At 45.0% G+C, this 18,196-nt stretch overlaps 1 protein-coding gene across 1 annotated transcript; it reads right to left on the bottom strand.

Moving 5' to 3' along the window:
- Positions 1–2,636: 2,636 nt before the first annotated feature.
- On the bottom strand, positions 2,637–6,028 carry LOC123116803 (G-type lectin S-receptor-like serine/threonine-protein kinase B120). Its single transcript, XM_044537705.1, has 7 exons — positions 4,693–6,028; positions 4,547–4,615; positions 3,917–4,110; positions 3,616–3,823; positions 3,295–3,532; positions 3,059–3,209; positions 2,637–2,939 (listed from the first exon to the last, which is right to left on the bottom strand). The coding sequence occupies exons 1-7, from the start codon at positions 5,633–5,635 to the stop codon at positions 2,637–2,639; spliced, it is 2,106 nt and encodes a 701-aa protein (XP_044393640.1). The 5' UTR covers positions 5,636–6,028.
- Positions 6,029–18,196: the final 12,168 nt, after the last annotated feature.

The following is an 18,196-nucleotide window of genomic DNA, read 5'->3' as shown; positions in this document are numbered from 1 at the left end:
GTACATAAAAAATGTTGAATGGGTATTTAAATGGTTTTTCAGCGCATATCACAAAATTGTTCAATGTGCAGTTAAAAATTGTTCAGATTATATCACAAAAATGTTCAATTTATAAAATTTGTTCATCTTATATGAAACAAATGTATAAATATGTTTTCAATTATTTCAATGTATATCACAAAAATGTTCGCTGTGTAGTTAAAAATTGTTCATCATACACAGAAATAATGTTCAGTGTATATTTGAAAATAGGTCATCGTATATAAATTATTGTTCATGTTCTCCATAATTGTTCACGGTTTAAAAAATTCATGGAATTTTAAAATTTCCATCGATTTTTTAAAAAAGTCCAGCAATTTGATCAGAGTTCATTCAATTTAAAAAATTCACGAATTTAAGAAAATAAAATTTTAAGAAAATCAAAAAAGAAAAATGAGAAACGAAAAAGAAGAAATAGAAAAAAATCGCCCAGAAATCAGCGAGCAGTGAAAGCTGGTTTGGTGGGCTCTCGCGGCCTACGTAAATAAAAGAACGAAACTAAGCAAATGGACACAATTTGTATGGTGGTCTTTTGGTTAGTGCCTGTGTTTCAACGGAGAGATTGCGAGTTCGAGCCCTCACAATCGAAATAAGATTTTTGCTGCAGTTTTTTAACAGAGAGAAAAAGATGAAAACGGGCCGGCCCAGCGCGGCGCGGGGGTATGCGCCCGTTTTCGGCAACAGAAGAAACGAAAATCCTTATTTGCCGCTCGCTGCGGCAAAATGTTGGGCTACCGCAAAGGGCAGAGCAGCGAGCGACAAAACCTGGGCTGGTCCACTTATACGCGTCCAACCGGTTCCCTGAACCGGGTTTTTTTTCCTGTATCGTTTTTTTCTGGTTCTTTTTCGGTTTCTATTGTTTTTCATTTCACCTTTTACGTTTCTGTTTTTTTTTCATTTTTTCTTTTTTTTCGTTTTCTTTTTCAAGTTTATTTTTATTTCTCAGAACTTGTCCGCAGTTTTACAAAATGTTTACGATTTTGGTATTTATTTCTTTTTCTTTTCTTCTCTTTTAAAAAAATCGAAAAATTTAAATTTTGTTCGTGTTTCCAAAAAATGTTCTCAAAATTCAAAATCTGTTCACGTTACACACAAAAGTACAGAACTTTCAAAATTCAGAAAATGTACCGGATTTCAAACTTTTGTTCACATATTAAAAAAATATTCACGCTTCCAAATTTGTTCACGATTTTTCAAAATTGTTCTCCATTTCAAAATATGTTCTCAAAATTCAAAAACTGTTTGTACTTTAAAAAAATTGTTCGCGCTTCCAAATTTGTTCAGGATTTTTGAAAAATGTTCTCTGTTTCAAAATTTGTTCTCAAAATTCAAAAAATGTTTGCGACTTGAAGAAAATGCTCCAGCTTTCCTAATTTTTCACAAATTCAATGATATTTCATGTTTTTCAATTTTGTTCACAAATTCAAAAAATGTTCTGGAAGTTTTGAAAAGTAAACATTTTTATTTTTTGTTCACAAATTCAAGAAATGTTCCCTTTTTCAAATTTGTTCACATCATCAAAATGTTCCTGTTTTACAAAATTGGTACGAAAATTCGAAAAATGTTTTTGTTTTGAAGAAAATATTCATAATTTCGAAAAATTCAGTTGTAGGAGGTCGTCGATTCGACTCGATAAATTGACTGTAATTTTTAGAAATTTTTGTGAATTAATGTTTAACATTAGTCTCTGTCATATATGTCTTTAACTGTTGGGCTGCTAATTGAACATGAGATTGTCTATGTCGCACTGGTTCGCACGGCAGGCGAATAAGGGCAAAGTCGCGCGAAGCGCCGGCACTTTGCCGCAGCGAGCGGCCTATAGGAGCTCCCAGAAGAAACGGGCGCTTAAGGCGCCCTTTAGGAAATGCCCACAGGACGTCCCGTATATTCCACTGCTCGCTCTTTTTTTTTTTGCTGATGGTAAACTAAAACAGCCCAAGGTCCTGCTGCCGTCTTCAGCCCGGAGGCTGCACGTTGCCTTTCTTCCCAAACCGACAAACCCAAATTTTTTAAAAAGGCAGGCAACCTACTTATAGCCATTGCATTTTTTTAACCTTCAGTTCCGTTTTTTGGAGAAATTTTGCCGCAAAGGAGAAGTACATATTCATTTTTGAGAAATACATCAATTCTTCTTGTTGGCGAGGCAGCTAGTAGGCTTAAACTTATGGTGATGTAATCAGAGGCTACCAAGTTGGAGAACAGATATATAAATACAAAGACTTGAAGCCTTGGACTGACAAGGAGCAATATGACACAACAGCAACAAGTTTTGACAAATATTGTCAACGTGCTTGCCAGGATCGAATTTTGTTAGGACGTGTCTCCTGCCATTTTTCTTGTACGTAAAGTAGTGAACCCAAATCCTATTGCAAGAACGGCAGAAAAGAACACGACTATAAGTAAAAAAAAAAAATAACACCACTAATCACTTGTGCTTAATGTAAAATTACTTGCATCAAATTGTTTTTTTCTTCGGACCGAAAACAGGAATGACACTTGCCTAGACCCAGACATAATTTACTTCCATCCTGCATGACCATTTTCTCGGGACAGCTTTTATTTACATTGCTTGATACAGCAAAAGGGAAATTAGTATTTCATCGTCCCTGTATCTCGGTAAGAGTAAAACTATTCATAGAGTGCTGAATATCATCTCTTATGCGCTCCATTTCAGTGTTGTGCCGTGCAAAGTCGGGTGGGTAGTTTGGGGTCGAAAGTGTGGTGCTTCTATTCTCCAGGACAAACACAACAGATGACATCAATGGCCTGTCATCTGGATTCTCCTGGACACACAAGAGTGCTACATGGATGCAAAGCGAAACTTCATCAGGTGAACAAGTATTCATGATAGATGAGTCTGACAATGCCTCTGCCTTCCCTTCCTTCCACATATTCCATGACTGAAAGAATCAAGAATATCACATTATTTATTAGCTTGTTTGTGAATCTAAAAAAAATGTTTCGGAAACTTGAAGTACTTCAAACAATGAAACTTCAGAAAAGTCGTGTATGTACTCACATAGACTATGAGGTTAGGGAACCCCATGGTTTGACTATTGGAGCTTCTCCTTATACCCGTTACAACCTCTAGCAGTAACACGCCGAAGCTATAGACGTCAGACTTGGCAGAGAAGATGCCTTCCATTGCATACCCAGGAGCCATGTAGCCACTGTTTAATCATTCAGTTACAAGAGTGATGAAAAGTAAGCTAAATTTATTCGAATGTTAATAGAAACTCCCTAAGGGATACTCACTATGTTCCGACAACATGTTGGGTATTTGCATTTTGCTGGTTATCCCCAAAGATCCTTGCCATACCAAAATCCGCTATCTTGGGTTTCATTTCTGCATCTAGTAAAACATTTGCAGCTTTGAGATCTCTATGGATTATAGTCATTCTTGAATCTTGGTGGAGGTAAAGTAATCCCCTTGCGACCCCTTTGATTATACTAAACCGTGTTTCCCAATCCAACAACATTCTCCTTGAATCATCTGTAAATAGAAGGAAATGTAAGTAAAATATCTTGCAGGTTGTTTTAGGAAATTATGGTTTGTTGCTAGAATACGTTATGTACCAAAAAGGATGGCGTCTAAGCTCCCATTGGGTAGATACTCATAAATCAGCAACTTTTCGGCCTGCTCGCCACAATATCCAAGAAGTTGAACCAAGTTTCTATGTTGTAGCCTAGCAATCAGAATTACTTCATTCCTGAATTCTTCTGTTCCTTGTTGAGAATCCATACTTAGCCTTTTTACAGCAGTTTCCTTACCACCTAAGAATCCCTATATTTTTTTAATGGCAAAACAGTTTCTCATATGAAGAGCTCAAGTTTAATGGTTTTAATATAAATCATAGGAAACTAGTGAATGAGTTACCTTATAAACTTTGCCAAAGCCTCCCTGTCCAATCATACATTTTTCGGAGAAATTGTCTGTTGCTTGGGCTATTTCCTCAAGTCTCACAAATGCTAATTCATGATCATGGGGAGGGTTTCCATCCTCAAGTTCATAAGAGGTACCCATACCATCAAATGTTATCTTCTTGGCTTTTCTCAGTTTTGCGTTCTTGCCTGCTCCAAAAAGCTATGATCATTTTTTTGTAATGACTATATCACAAACGCAAAAACATGAAAATTGTTATATTTGACTCTGAATTTGGTTGTTTAGGAAGGATGGAAAAAACAAATTTGATGATATGGATGAAGATTTGACATAGTGACAAAATGAGATTCACATGTTAGGAAAACCATTGTTTCCTCCCTTGCCTACCCGTCGTGCACACATATAGACATATCCCACAGAATCATGACCAACCATCACTAGGATTTTCCAGACCTCGTCGACGTCGAGCATATGTAGGGTGTGGTCATTGCCCATGCATGGGAATGAGTAGAAACAAGATTTATTCTAGTTTTCCTAATTTAGGGCACGTAATATAAGACGAACCCCAACCTTAGGTAGTCAGATGGACTACTATCTCACAGAAGGAAAATACTAGGCGCGTACCTTTGAATTTTAACCACGCCACGAAAATGCCTATGAGTAGAAGAACGACACTTGTTCCTAAAATTGGCACTACTGCCGAATTGCTCCCTACATACATACATACTCCGCTAAATCAGTAGAAAACAAATTACGACGTTAGTGAAAACAAATTATATCAGTAGAAAGGAGGGGACATTTGGTACCACCTGGTCCATGTGTTGGCGAGCCTTCAGCTCCAAAGCGGAGATAGAGTGTGTTTCCACCAGGTACTTCGCCTATCTTTCCAGCGTCAACTAACTCCTCATCCCACGCTAAGCACCTCGTCACATCTCCCCCGGACCTGCCGCTGCCCAAGTTGGCGAACGCATACGCCACACAGGAGCAATTACGGCGGCACTCCGCCTCACACTCCTCCAATGTACTCTTGTTCCCGCCAACAAATGCGAACCTGTCCGGCGACTTCATCAATGGCAGGGGCAAGAAGCCGCCACTGCACCCGCTTAATGGCACCATTCGTCGGCACCCCTTCGAGAACCTGCCACCGTCCCACTCCTCCTTGCTCGTCGGCTGGAAGCCGTCGAGGCACTTACACGTCGGTACGGGTGCCGCCGTAGCGTCGCAGTACCCATACGAGCCACAGTAGCCGTAGCGGGTGCAGTCGGTGGGTGGCCACTTGGCGAGGACAGTCCACTTCAACAACCTGCTGCTCCAACTCTCGAGTTGGTACTCGCTGGAGTAGGTCAGTACATACCTGGTGCGTGCAGCACCGTCGGAGAGGCTGTAGGTCACGTAGATCTCCTCGTCGGTATTGACGACAGCCATGTAGACGATGATGGCGCTAGCGTTCGGATCCGCCTGCTGGTACTTGTGTTCGCTCTTCACCCGGAACCCTGTCCATGGGATGTTGCGGTACACAGGTCGTGCCCCATCCCAGATGAATATCTGGAGGAACGTAGCCGGGTCACCACCGTAGGAGAAACGCCCTGGCGAGGGGTCGCCGGGGCCCTTCCAGGACACCAGACGATCTCCGGTTCGCGTTCTGTACCTGAGCCCGATCTTCATGCCGGGGAGGAACGTGTCAGTTGGGTGGTCGAAGCTCTGCCACAACATGGTGCCATTTAGTGAGCGGAGGACAAGGTTTCCGGTGTTCAACAGCACCGCCGTCGAGGGAGATGAGCCTGCGGCAGTGGCGACGCTGGTCGTCGTCCAGATAACACGGCCAGTGCCATTGCCATTGGACAGAACAAGACTTGAGGTATTGGTGAGGGAGAGGGTCGGCAGAGAGAAAGTATTGTTGATGACCGGGGTTTCACGGTTCGCGACCCACACCGTGGTTAGCTCGGAGATGCCGTTGTACCATATGCCGAGGTACAAGCTGGCTGGCGTAGAATTGGACGTGGTGAAGAATCCCAAGGCGAAGTCACCACCGTCGGAGACGATGGTGGTCCCAGGAAGGAGCGGCTTGCCCAGGACAAGCCGGTCGTCGGACGCACACAGCGGCAGGAAGACACTAGTGGAAAAAGGGCCTTTGGTCGCGGTTCGCAACTGCCATTAGTCGCGGTTGCGCAACCGCGACCAAATAGGTGCGACTAAAGGACCCCCATTTTAGTCGCGGTTTCTTAAGAACCGCGACTAAAGGCCCGTCCACGTGGGCGCCAGGCGGCCGTCGCGGCGGAGGACCTTTAGTCGCGGTTCTTCTGGCCAACCGCGACTAAAGGCCGCCACAGGTTTAGGGTTTTAGCCCCCCCCCCCCCCCCCTTAAACCTGTTTTCTGTTTAATTTGTATTGTTTTATTTTTTTTGTGCTTTATTTTAATTTTGAAGGAGTTTCACATATTCTACGGTACTACATACATGCATATGAATGTACAATTTCAAACAAATTTAAAATTAGAACCAAAAAGAATTCAAGAGGAATATACAATATATATTCAATATCATCGGATGACCATATACAATTTTGAACAAGTTTCCATACATAATTTAATGCATATAAAGTTCTACGTCCTCGTAATGGTGTTCTCCTTTAGAATGGAGGACTTCCCTGCTGAACCATCCAGCTAGTTCCTCTTGAAGTGGTCGGAAGCGAGCTTCTGGACTAAGCATCATCCGGAGGTTATTCCTCTGAGCATTGGTATCACTCGGAACCCGCTCAGAGGTGTATCTCCGGATCATCTCACAGACATAGTATCCACATAGATTGGTCCCCGCTGGCTGAATATCCCCAGCATTCTTAGCCTTTGACTTTTTGAATTCTAGCTCTTTTTTGAATTCACCGACCTTTGTATCTACGAACCGTCTCCAAACCCTACGAGGCAAAGAAAATTAAATGAACAAGAGAGTTATTAGTTACTTGATATTAGGAAATGAACGAAATAGGCCGATCGATATAGAGCGCAAATGAATGAAAATAATTACTTCTGCAGCATTCTTCTCATGCCGCCCCAAAGCTTTGGATCCATATTCAGAGAGTCGTGGACGAGACATTCTGAGGTGTCAACTTTAATTACTAGCAGAATCCAGTGAAACCTGCGGACATGATACATGCACAGTACGTCATGCATAACTCATCGATTAGCCGGCCACATACCATGCATGGAGTAAACAAAAGAGAATGTGCTCAAGACAGAAACACTCACCCAAAATGGTAAGGAAATAGAATATCACTTTTGAGTTCCTGCTTTGTAAGAAACTGCCACAGGTTTGCCTCCATGTCGGCGGGGTGATGCTCCAACACATATTCATTAACGATGTGTGGGTCAATGAACCCAACATCATGGATGTTCCTTACTCTGCATTCCTTAATCTTCATTCTACATGTATAATAGCGGACACAACAATATAATTAGGACATATATATAGTGCAGGCAATATGAACGAGATGGGGTAGAAATAAATCACTTACAGAACGTAGCAACTGATGATAGATTTGTCGAGCTCGCGCAGATTGAAAAGCTGGAACAATTCACTCAGATGAATTTGTACATAGTAATGTTTGAAGTGATGCTCATATCTAACTTCCGCATAAATATATTCTTTGGCATTTTTATTTTTTATGTAACCCTTGTACCATTTCAGCAGACCTTTCATTTGTGGAGGTAGATCCTTTTCCTGCGCAGGCTCGACAAGAGGCCCATTCTTCACATATGTAATTACTACCTCCTTCACTGGCGCCTCATCAAGGCCTAACAGTTCACGAAGAGTAATACCTAAGTTGGCCGCTTGTTCTCTGGCACTCGTTACAGTCAATCCATGTGCTGCCGCAGCTGCTATGATATCGGGGTCATCCGGACCGGCGGCTTTCACTATAAGCGGGGCAATCGATTGTTTACTTTGTTCCCCGAGCTGGGCAACTCGTTTCCCGCTTTTTTTACTTTCTAATTCCGTTTTCTCGGCCTCCTCCAAGGCTTTGTTCTCCTGGTTCTCCGCCCGCTCTTTCTTCTCCTTCAACATGAGTGCCTGCCTACGAAGTTCACGTGCATAGTCGTCAGGCAGATTCTTCGCGGCTTGGGACGGTGTGCTCAAAAATGACTTAGCCCACTTCTTTTGCTCATCAGAAAATACTGGCTTGGGCTCGGGCTCTCTTTTCTTCTTGCAGTCCGCCTTCCATTTGTCATGATCAGCAGCCGCGGCTGCGGCAGTTTCCTCGGCACTACGTTCCCAAGGCCTTGTGGGGAGAGGCTTCAGTGATGGCTCCGGTACCTTTGTGGTCTTAGGTACATAAGGGTCCGGGTTAATAATCCAGGACTGCTTCTGCTTCTTTGCCGGAGGTGGATTGGGGGGCGGCGTCTGATCACCCGCCGGACGAGGACTGGGGGGCGGCGTCTGATCACCCGCCGGACGTTGTGGACTGGGGGGCGTCGGCTGACGTGACGGAGGTGTAGGTGAACCGCCACCACCACCACCACCACCACCACCGCCACCACCACCACCGTAGGGGGGTGGACTTGTTGTCCTTGGCGCCTCGCCTGGAAACTTGATAAACTTCTTTTGCCATAGAATGAAATGGCGCTTGACATCTCCAAGTCTTTTCTCCCCTTCAGGTGTAGCAATGTCAATCTCCAGGTCCTCAAACCCTTGGACTATGTCCTCCACCGTGACACGAGCATAGCCATCTTGAATGGGGTTGTTGTGGTGGAGTGCTCCAGGTAAACATGGTAAAGCACTGCCGATGGCTACCTTCATGGACATGTTCCCGATAGGATAATACAGATGACATTCTTTCATCTCCTTTATATCGTCCACGGGGTAGCGAGGAGGCTCCGGTGCAGTAATTTCGACCACCAGAGGCTCCGGTGCAGTAATTTCGATCGTCGGTGCATCTGCACCAGCCGGTGGGGCCTCCGTGGAAGCCACGCTGCTTCTCCGCTGCTGGCTTCCGAGATCCGCTGGATGATCTTCATGCTGCGCCCGAGCTGCATCTCTTTCGGCTACTACTACACTCACGGTTTTCTTCATCACATCCATTTCCGATGCCAACCGCGCCACAACATCTGCTTCCCGATCCATCTTTCTCTTACGGCTTCTGTAACCGTACGGGTCATCGTTCTGGGGGAACCCTATTTTCCACGGAATGTGCCCCATGCCTCGTACACGTCCTCCGTGTTCAGGATTCCCGAGGGCTTTTGTCAGCGCGTCGTTCTCTCTGTTGAACTTGATCTTCCCCTCTTGAGCATCCCTCATTGCGTCAATAAGGGCTTGGGTGGGTTTAATTATTTTGCCCCGGTAAACACACTTCCCTGTCTCCGGGTTCAGCGTTCCCCCATGCCCGTACCACCAGCTTTTGGCCCTTGGGTCCCATCCCTCCATACCTGGACGGATTCCTCGCGCCCTCAGCTCGTTCTCCATCTTCTCCAACCTAGGCACCCAAAGGCGATACCCTCCTGGCCCCATAATATGATTGTACTCCTTCTTAGCCGCATTTTCCTTATTTTTTTTCGATATTTGAATGAACTGCTCCGATTTCTTTTGCTTCACAAATTCTGGCCAATCATGTTTCAGTTTCTCATATTGTCCTTTGAAATCCGGAGTCTTGTTCTGCTTGACAAAGTCACGGGCTAGATTTTGCTTGAATTTCCGGAATGCGTCGGCCATCTTATGAAGAGCGAACTGTTTGACTAGCCTCCTCCTCTCCTTGTTTTCCTCAATCTTGTTACCCTCCTCATCGAATTTGTTGTATTCCGGAGGTAGAACGAAATGTTCCATAAGCTTCTTGAAGCAATCTTTTTTTGTTCTCTTATCGACAAAAGTGAAACCAGCAATTCGTGCCTTCTTTGGCTTATTCCACTCCTGGACGGTGATCGAGACGTTGTCTCTAACAACGGCTCCGCATTGGTTGACAAACTTGGTGGCGTTCTTGCGGGGCTCCAGCGGCCTGCCGGTTGCACCGTCGACAACCTCGATGGTGCATGTTTCTCCTTGTTTCATCGTCTTGGTTGCGCCACGCTTTGACGACGTACTCGATTGTTTCGACGATCCGGCCGAGGGCTAAAATAAGAAAGAGAGTCGCGCACGTTAGTACACACATATTTATTCAAATCAGTTAGTTTGTATCACCAGAGGCTCAATGTATATATATATACCTCGGCGCCGGAGGTGGTTGCTACTTCCATTTGAAGATCGTCGTTTATCGACGTTTGTTCGGCATCATCTTGCTGACGGCGCCCTTCATCTTCACCGTCAAGGTTCAGATAAGAAGAGATATCATCTTCTTCTTGTCCGGTCGGCACATATAGAATATCGCCGTTTATGATGCCGAACATATGTGCTTCACCGTCCGAATCATAGTTGTCCATAATCGGGTCAGCTCTATCGTCCGCCATTATGTCAGTCCTGAAAACATGTAGTAAAAACAAATTAATTAAGTGAAGAAGGGGGGCGGTGGCGGTACCATAACGCGGTACGAGGTGGTACCGGTGAAGGGGGGAAACATCCGGGAAAGTATTCCCGGTGTTTCGCGTTTTCAGACAGATGGGTCGGAGGGGGAAAGTTGCGTGTTCGCTATGCTAGGGATGCGTGATGGACGAACGGGCTGTGTATCCGGATTCGTCTCGTCGTTCTGAGCAACTTTCATGTACAGAGTTTTTCCATCCGAGTTACGGTTTATTTTCTATTAATTTTCAAAGTTTTGGTTCATTTTCTAATATCCTGATTTAATTTAATTCAAATTATTAAATACAGAAACTGCTATGGGTACACGGAAGTGCACCCGGCAGTGTGTTCATGTGTATATACGTTGAGCGGCGGGCGGCGGCGGGCGGCGTCGAGGGCGAGGGCGACGGCGGGCGGCGTCGAGGGCGACGGCGGGCGGCGGCGAGGGCGACGGCGGGCGGCGTCGAGGGCGAGGGCGACGGCGGGCGGCGTCGAGGGCGACAGCGGGCGGCGTCGAGGGCGAGGGCGACGGCGGCAGGCCTTCGGCGCGGCAGTCGGAGAAGACGAGAAATGGAGGCGAAGGTTCGGGCCCTTGTATTTATAGCCCCCCCTTTAGTCGTGGTTGGGGAGGCGACCCGCGACTAAAGGGTAACCTTTAGTCGCGGTTGGCCAGGCCAACCGCGACTAAAGGTATTTTTGGCGGGTTTTTGCGTTCCCGCGGTCCCCCCTTTAGTCGCGGTTGGGGAGGCGACCCGCGACTAAAGGGTAACCTTTAGTCGCGGTTGGCCAGGCCAACCACGACTAAAAGTATTTTTCAAAATACTTTTTCTTTTTCAAAATCTTAGAAATACAAATAATATATCAAAAAATTCAGAAAAATAAAACTAATTCAATTCAATATGTTAAAAACACAAATATTATATCAAAAAATTCAGAAAAATAAAACTAATTCAATTCAAAATGTTAAAAATACAAATAATATATCAAAAAATTCAGAAAAATAAAACTAATTCAATTCAAAATCTTAAATATTCCAAATTTCATATTATACGCCTAGGCAGGAGTATGACTAAATCACTCCAAATTTCATGTATCATCAATGGTATCTCGAAATATTCGAAAATGGACACCAAACACATCACGGGTAATAAATTATTACACATCATTTCTTCCCTTGTGTCCCTGCTTGCTTACGATTGTGCCGTATCCATGGAGCATCCTCATCATTTAACTTAATGCTTGGGTCGGTGTTCACTTTGAAGGGCGGAATTTCAGCAAACATATTATAATCTTCTGACATGTCTGTCTTGTCCTCCACTCCCACGATGTTTCTTTTCCCTGAAAGAACAATGTGGCGCTTTGGATCATCGCATGATGTACTGATCTTTTTCTTATCTTTCCGTTTCCTCGGTTTGCTACTCATGTCCTTCACATAGAAAACCTGAGCGACATCTTTCGCTAGGACGAATGGTTCGTCAAGGTAACCAAGATTATTGAAATCCACCATTGTCATTCCGTATTGCTGGTCCACCTTTACCCCACCTCCTGTTAGCTTGAACCATTTGCACCAGAACAAAGGGACCTTAAAGGAGGGTCCATAGTCAAGTTCCCATATCTCCTCTATGTAACCATAATATGTGACCTTTTGCCCATTCTCGGTTGCTGCATCAAAGCGGACACCACTGTTTTGGTTGGTGCTCTTTTTATCTTGGGCGATCGTGTAAAATGTATTCCCATTTATCTCGTACCCTTGGAAAGTCGTTATAGTCGAATATGGTGTCTTGGCCAACATGTACAGCTGATCTACAACATCATTGTCATTCATTAAATGTTTTCTCAACCAACTGCCGAAAGTCTCCATGTGGGCCTTCCTAATCCAGGATTCAGGCTTCCCCGGGTTGTCCAAGCGTAAAATATTCTTGTGTTTCTCAAAGTACGGAGCCACCAAGCTGGAATTGGTCAGTACAGTGTGGTGTGCTTCAGTCAGAGAATGGCCGTCCATACATATCGTTGATTTCTTTCCGATCGTGCCTTTTCCACTTAGTCTCCCCTCGTGCCGCGATCGAGGAAGACCAATCGGCTTAAGGTCAGGAACAAAGTCAACACAAAACTCAATTACCTCCTCATTTCCATAGCCCTTGGCGATGCTTCCTTCTGGCCTAGCACGGTTACGAACATATTTCTTTAATACTCCCATGAACCTCTCGAAGGGGAACATATTGTGTAGAAATACAGGACCGAGAATGAAAATCTCTTCGACTAGGTGAACCAGGAGGTGCGTCATAATATTGAAGAAGGATGGCGAGAACACCAACTCGAAACTGACAAGACATTGGATCACATCGTTCTGTAACCGTGGTAGAACTTCTGGATTGATTACCTTCTGAGAGATTGCATTGAGGAATGCACATAGCTTCACAATGGCTACTCGAACATTTTCCGGCAGGAGCCCCCTCAAAGCAATCGGAAGCAATTGCGTCATAATCACGTGGCAGTCGTGAGACTTCAGGTTTTGGAACTTTTTCTCCGCCATGTTTATTATTCCCTTTATATTGGACGAGAATCCAGACGGGACCTTCATACTGCTCAGGCATTCAAAAAAGATGACCTTCTCTTCTTTGGTCAGAGCGTAGCTGGCACGACCTTGAAACCATTCCGGATGCCGGTCATCAGGGTCTTTCAAACGTTGCTGGTCCTGCCGTGCTTCCTTTGTATCATTTGTCTTCCCATACACGCCCAAAAAGCTTAGGAGGTTCACGCAAATATTCTTCGTAACGTGCATCACGTCGATTGCAGAGCGGACTTCTAGGACTTTCCAATATTCTAGCTCCCAGAATATAGATTTCTTCTTCCACATGGCTGCGTGCCCGTCAGCTCCCTTCGGAACTGATTGTCCGCCAGGACCCTTTCCAAAGATGACTTTCAAATCCTTGACCATATCAAATACCTCAGCACCAGTGCGTTCCGCAGGCTTCGGCCGGTGATCTGCCTTGCCGTTGTAATGCTTGCCTTTCTTTCTTACTGGATGAATTTTCGGAAGAAATCGACGATGCCCAAGGTACACGTTCTTCTTACAATTTGGCAAATGTACACTTTCAGTCTCATGTAAGCAGTGCGTGCATGCATTGTATCCCTTATTTGACAGTCTCGAAAGGTTACTAAGAGCAGGCCAATCGTTGATGGTTACGAAAAGCAACGCTCGTAGGTCAAATTCCTCTTCTTTGTGCTCATCCCACACACGGACACCAGGTCTGCCCCACAGCTGTAAAAGTTCATCAACTAATGGCCTTAGGTACACATCGATGTCGTTGCCGGGTTGCTTCGGACCTTGGATGAGCACTGGCATCATAATGAACTTTCGCTTCATGCACAACCAAGGAGGAAGGTTGTAGATGCATAGAGTCACGGGCCAGGTGCTATGGCTGGAGCTCTGCTCGCCAAAAGGATTCATGCCATCTGTACTTAGACCAAATCTTATGTTCCTTGCGTCAGCTGCAAAATCATTGAACTCTCTGTCGATCTTTCTCCATTGCGTTCCATCTGCGGTGTGTCTCAACTCCCCGTCCGACTTACGGTCCTCTTTGTGCCATCGCAACAACTTGGCATGCTCTTTGTTCCTGAACAGACGTTTCAACCGTGGTATTATAGGAGCATACCACATCACCTTGGCGGGAACCCTCTTCCTGGGTTTCTCGCCCTCAACATCGTCACCAGGGTCATCGCCTCTGATCTTATAACGCAATGCAGTGCATACCGGGCATTCATTCAAATTCTCGTATTCACCGCGGTAGAGGATGCAGTCGTTGATGCATGCATGTATCTTCAGAACCTCTAAACCTAGAGGGCAGACAACCTTCTTTGCTTCGTACGTACTGGCGGGCAACTCGTTATTCTTTGGAAACATATTCTTCAACATTTTCAGCAAGTTTTCAAAATGCCGAGTCAGCTACACCTGCCTGTGCCTTCCATTTCAGCAAATCCAGTGTGCAGCCCAGCTTTTTCAGACCATCATCACATCCGGGGTACAACGACTTTCTGTGATCCTCTAACATGCGATCCAAATTCTCCCTCTCCTTTTCAGTTTCGCAGCGTCTCCGTGCATCAGCAATGGTCCGACCAAGATCATCAACGGTCTCATCACGTGCCTCTTCTTCACCTTCACCTTCCCCTTCACCTTCAGCATCCTCCATGAAAGTATCACCGAAATGAGCAAGATAGCTTTTATCGATGAAATCATCCCCTTCTTCATCTTCTTCCATTATAACCCCTCTTTCTCCATGCTTGGTCCAACAATTATAGCTTGGCATGAAACCGTGCCGAAGCAGGTGCAGGTGAACTTCTCTTGAGGAAGAGTAACCCTTCTGATTCTTACAGTCAACACATGGACAGATAACAAAACCCTTCTGCTTGTTCGCATTAGCCACTACGAGGAAATCTTTCAAACCCGTAGTGAACTCGCGGGAGAGTCGGTTACCGTACATCCGTTGCCGATTCATCTGCATTATTATAATATAAAATATATAATTAACCATCATGCATTTGTTAAACTAACTAGCTATAAACAATAGAAATTAAACAATGAACAACACACATGCATATTTTATCAATGACACACATGCATGAAAGGTTCAAGTTGCTAACCGCGATCGAGGAGAAAAAAATAAATGAGGAACCTCAAGTGTGGCTCCAACACTTCATATCATGTTTGTTTCACGCTCTTTGGGGCATTTCATCAAACACCTTGTGTGCATAAGAGGAACCAAAAGCAAACCTACACCCCCTTGTGAAGCTTGCGAAGAGAAGTGGCACCAAATGGCTAAGTGAGTGTGCTGAACTGGTATATATAGGGGAGGAGCTTTAGTCGCGGTTGGCCTGGCCAACCGCGACTAAAGGCCTTTGGGCACCTTTAGTCGCGGTTGGCCTGGCCAACCGCGACTAAAGCCTCTCACGTGCACCAGCTGGCCACCGAGCGCCCTGGGCCCAGGCATTTGGTCGCGGTTCATCTGCCGAACCGCGACTAAAGACTCCATTAGTCGCGGTTCCTACAATTTCGCGACTAATGGGGCTGGACGGAAGCCTCTTTTTCTACCAGTGAGACGAGGATCAGAACCCTGGTGCATTGGATGAGAGCTGCCAAATCCATTGACCTGTCCTGCCAAAAAGAGTTGCAGTACGGGAGCTGCACTTGTACTTGGAGATTGATGTTAACATTCTCTTACTTAAAGTGCTAATTAGTAGTACTACGTGCCTCCAGAAGCAGCAATTGGTACCAAAGTGTTTGATGGTTTCTTTACGAATTGGCCGCACTGGCCATTCGCATAGTCAGAAGATTTTAATAAAGCAAGGACTTTGCAAATATATAAAGCTGGTTTCGAAGTTAATGATTTATATTTTCGTCCCGAAAGTAAACCATTTTAGTATGGAAGAACAGGACATGCCATGCCGTCCTTCAATCATCCGTTTACCACCTCCTCATTGTTGGTAGGATTGAGCTGTTTTGTTTCGGTGTTGAAGATTTTTGTATTTTCATTTTAAAAGCAAACCATTTTCATTGGAAGAAAAGGAACATGCATGGCTTGCTGTTCTTCAATCATCCGTTGACCTCCTCATTTTTTGTTGGATTGAGTTGTCAGAGACCCAGTTTGTGTCTAGGATCCGTTGACCTCCACATTTCATTGGTCAGATCCAAATGCAAATATTAAGTTCAATCTGTCATGGTCATGGGATGTTGGAATATTTGGAGGGTCAGAAATGGATTCAATAAAACATTTCGTTCTGGTTTGCTAATTATTCTGTTTTTATCTCTTGTACATAAGCACTTGTAGGATTCTCGACACTGTGAAAAAGAAACTCGGCAGGACTCTGCTCGACGCTAGATGGCTGCGGGAAAGTATTACTTGGGTCGTAGCATACTCCATGGAAAACGTTAAAGAAGACGAAGAGGAGTGTCGTCGTTGAGGGATATTAGAGGCAGGGAATGGGAATTTAAGGGGTACGAGACATATAATCCATTGTTTGGTCGGAAGCAAGTGAATTGAGGTGGAATGGGGAAAGAGAATTAAGGAGGTCAATCCCCACCCCCCCCCCCCTCCCCCGTTTAGTTCATGTGGGGAGTTATTTCCTCTCAAATTCCTTTTACTAATTCCAAACACACACCAAACATGGGATTGGGACTAAAATTCAATTTCCCACGCCTAATCCCCTACTAAACTCCCACGTGTAAACTCCCATTCCCTTTCCCCATTCTAGCCAAACACGCTGAATTGGACCATGAAACCCGTGAAGGAGTTGAGAATACACATGTCATAGCCACACCCTCATTCCACTTCAAAGACGATAAGTTTGTTGGCCATGGCACTGTAGGCGTAGCGGTTGTTGAGAAGGGGCAGGTCCTTCCATAGGAAAAACGCCATGTGGGCGGAAGTCAGCATGGCAGAAGAGGTCGTCCAACATAGATCATTTTTGGGGACCAAAGCGATGGCTTAGCCGGCGAGGATCGTCGGTTGCGGCACGCCAGCTGCAGCACACGACACGGAGGCTGATGTAGTAGTCGATGTAATTAACCGGCGTCCAGGAGGGCGTCGACGACACAGGTACTGAGTTCCGGGAACAGCGATGGCTATTCTACCGCTGTGGCCCGAATGGTCTCCGTGCCCATGCCCGTTATAGGTTGGTCTCGTTCTGACGGAGAGGTGATGTCGCGTGTGTCGATTTTGGACAATATGAGACCTTTGAGGTTTGATGTGAATTAATGGAACGATTAACGCCTGATATTTCACTGGAATGAAGCACGTTCCAATTCAGCGAGTACTTGCTCCCAATCTGAAAAAGGGAGACTGGTTGAACAGAAGTCTTCCAACCCTGCTAGCATCATTTCCACCATTAGATCGAGTGGAGGTTGAACTTTGGAGATCCGCACGTGTTGAGTGTAGGCATGTTTTTCAAATTCATTAAGATCTGTTTGTAGCCCGGTGGGTTGCCGCGGTCTCTCGTCTGTGAGGCCCTGGCGTGTTGTAAACTACATGCTTCCTCTCCTCAATAGAAAGGACACGCAATGCTCTTGCATGTTATTAAAAAAAAAAAGACTCGTGTGCTTGGTTCAGAATATTAACGTTTAGGATGCACTCTGTTCCGTCCTAAACAGCTAAATAAGATACAAAAAATTCAACATCTACTCGCATTGATCGAATTTTCTAACTCCAAGTGAGGCTGCACATCATCAAGACTAAATCAGCATATAGAATTTGTGTTTATATAAGAAAAACTTTGGGAAATTTTGCAAAATATGCAAACGAAAAGTTGTTGCCGTTGGTTCAATATGCATGTATACTGAACCAAGATGCTCTGCATGGAGACGTGACAAAATCTTAGTCGACTATCCCAACTAACTTTCATGCACCCCTGTCCATCGCTAAATTTTTGATGATATTCTCTTCCTTCTTATATATTTTTATAGACTCTTTTCATGTCAAATTTAGTCTATCCCGGCATTCTTAATATTACAAACATGCTTTAACCGACCGCTCTCTATTATCTGGCACTTCTGGCGGCCTGCGTTAAAATACTGAAACTATCTCAGAAATGATAATAGCTTCGCCCACGTTTGAACAGGAGACCTTCAGTGGGTTGTTTTGTTGCGGTGAAGTCGGAGCTGCGGCGGCGGGGCCCTGTGGCGACGATGACATGCAGCAGGTGGTCTGTTCGGTGGTCTTCCGCGGCGCCAACCTTGCATAGTTCTCCTTCGGAGCCATCTTTCAGAGTCGGAGCTGTGTTGTCCTTGACGCGGGTGGCTGAGTTTGGC

This window comes from Triticum aestivum, chromosome 5B (assembly GCF_018294505.1).
Source record: "Triticum aestivum cultivar Chinese Spring chromosome 5B, IWGSC CS RefSeq v2.1, whole genome shotgun sequence".
Classification (NCBI taxonomy): Eukaryota; Viridiplantae; Streptophyta; class Magnoliopsida; order Poales; family Poaceae; genus Triticum; species Triticum aestivum.
This window is presented reverse-complemented; position numbering and strand designations above follow the sequence as displayed.

Bases quoted from the DNA above. Each gene is read 5' to 3' on its own strand.
- LOC123116803 (XM_044537705.1), bottom strand. From the start codon at position 5,635: ATGTTGTGGCAGAGCTTCGACCACCCAACTGACACGTTCCTCCCCGGC. The intron at 4,111-4,546 runs GTACGCGCCTAG...TTTTTGGAGCAG, and splicing joins GGCGTGGTTAAAATTCAAAG to GCAAGAACGCAAAACTGAGA. The intron at 2,940-3,058 runs GTGAGTACATAC...TGATTCTTTCAG, and splicing joins TCCCTAACCTCATAGTCTAT to TCATGGAATATGTGGAAGGA.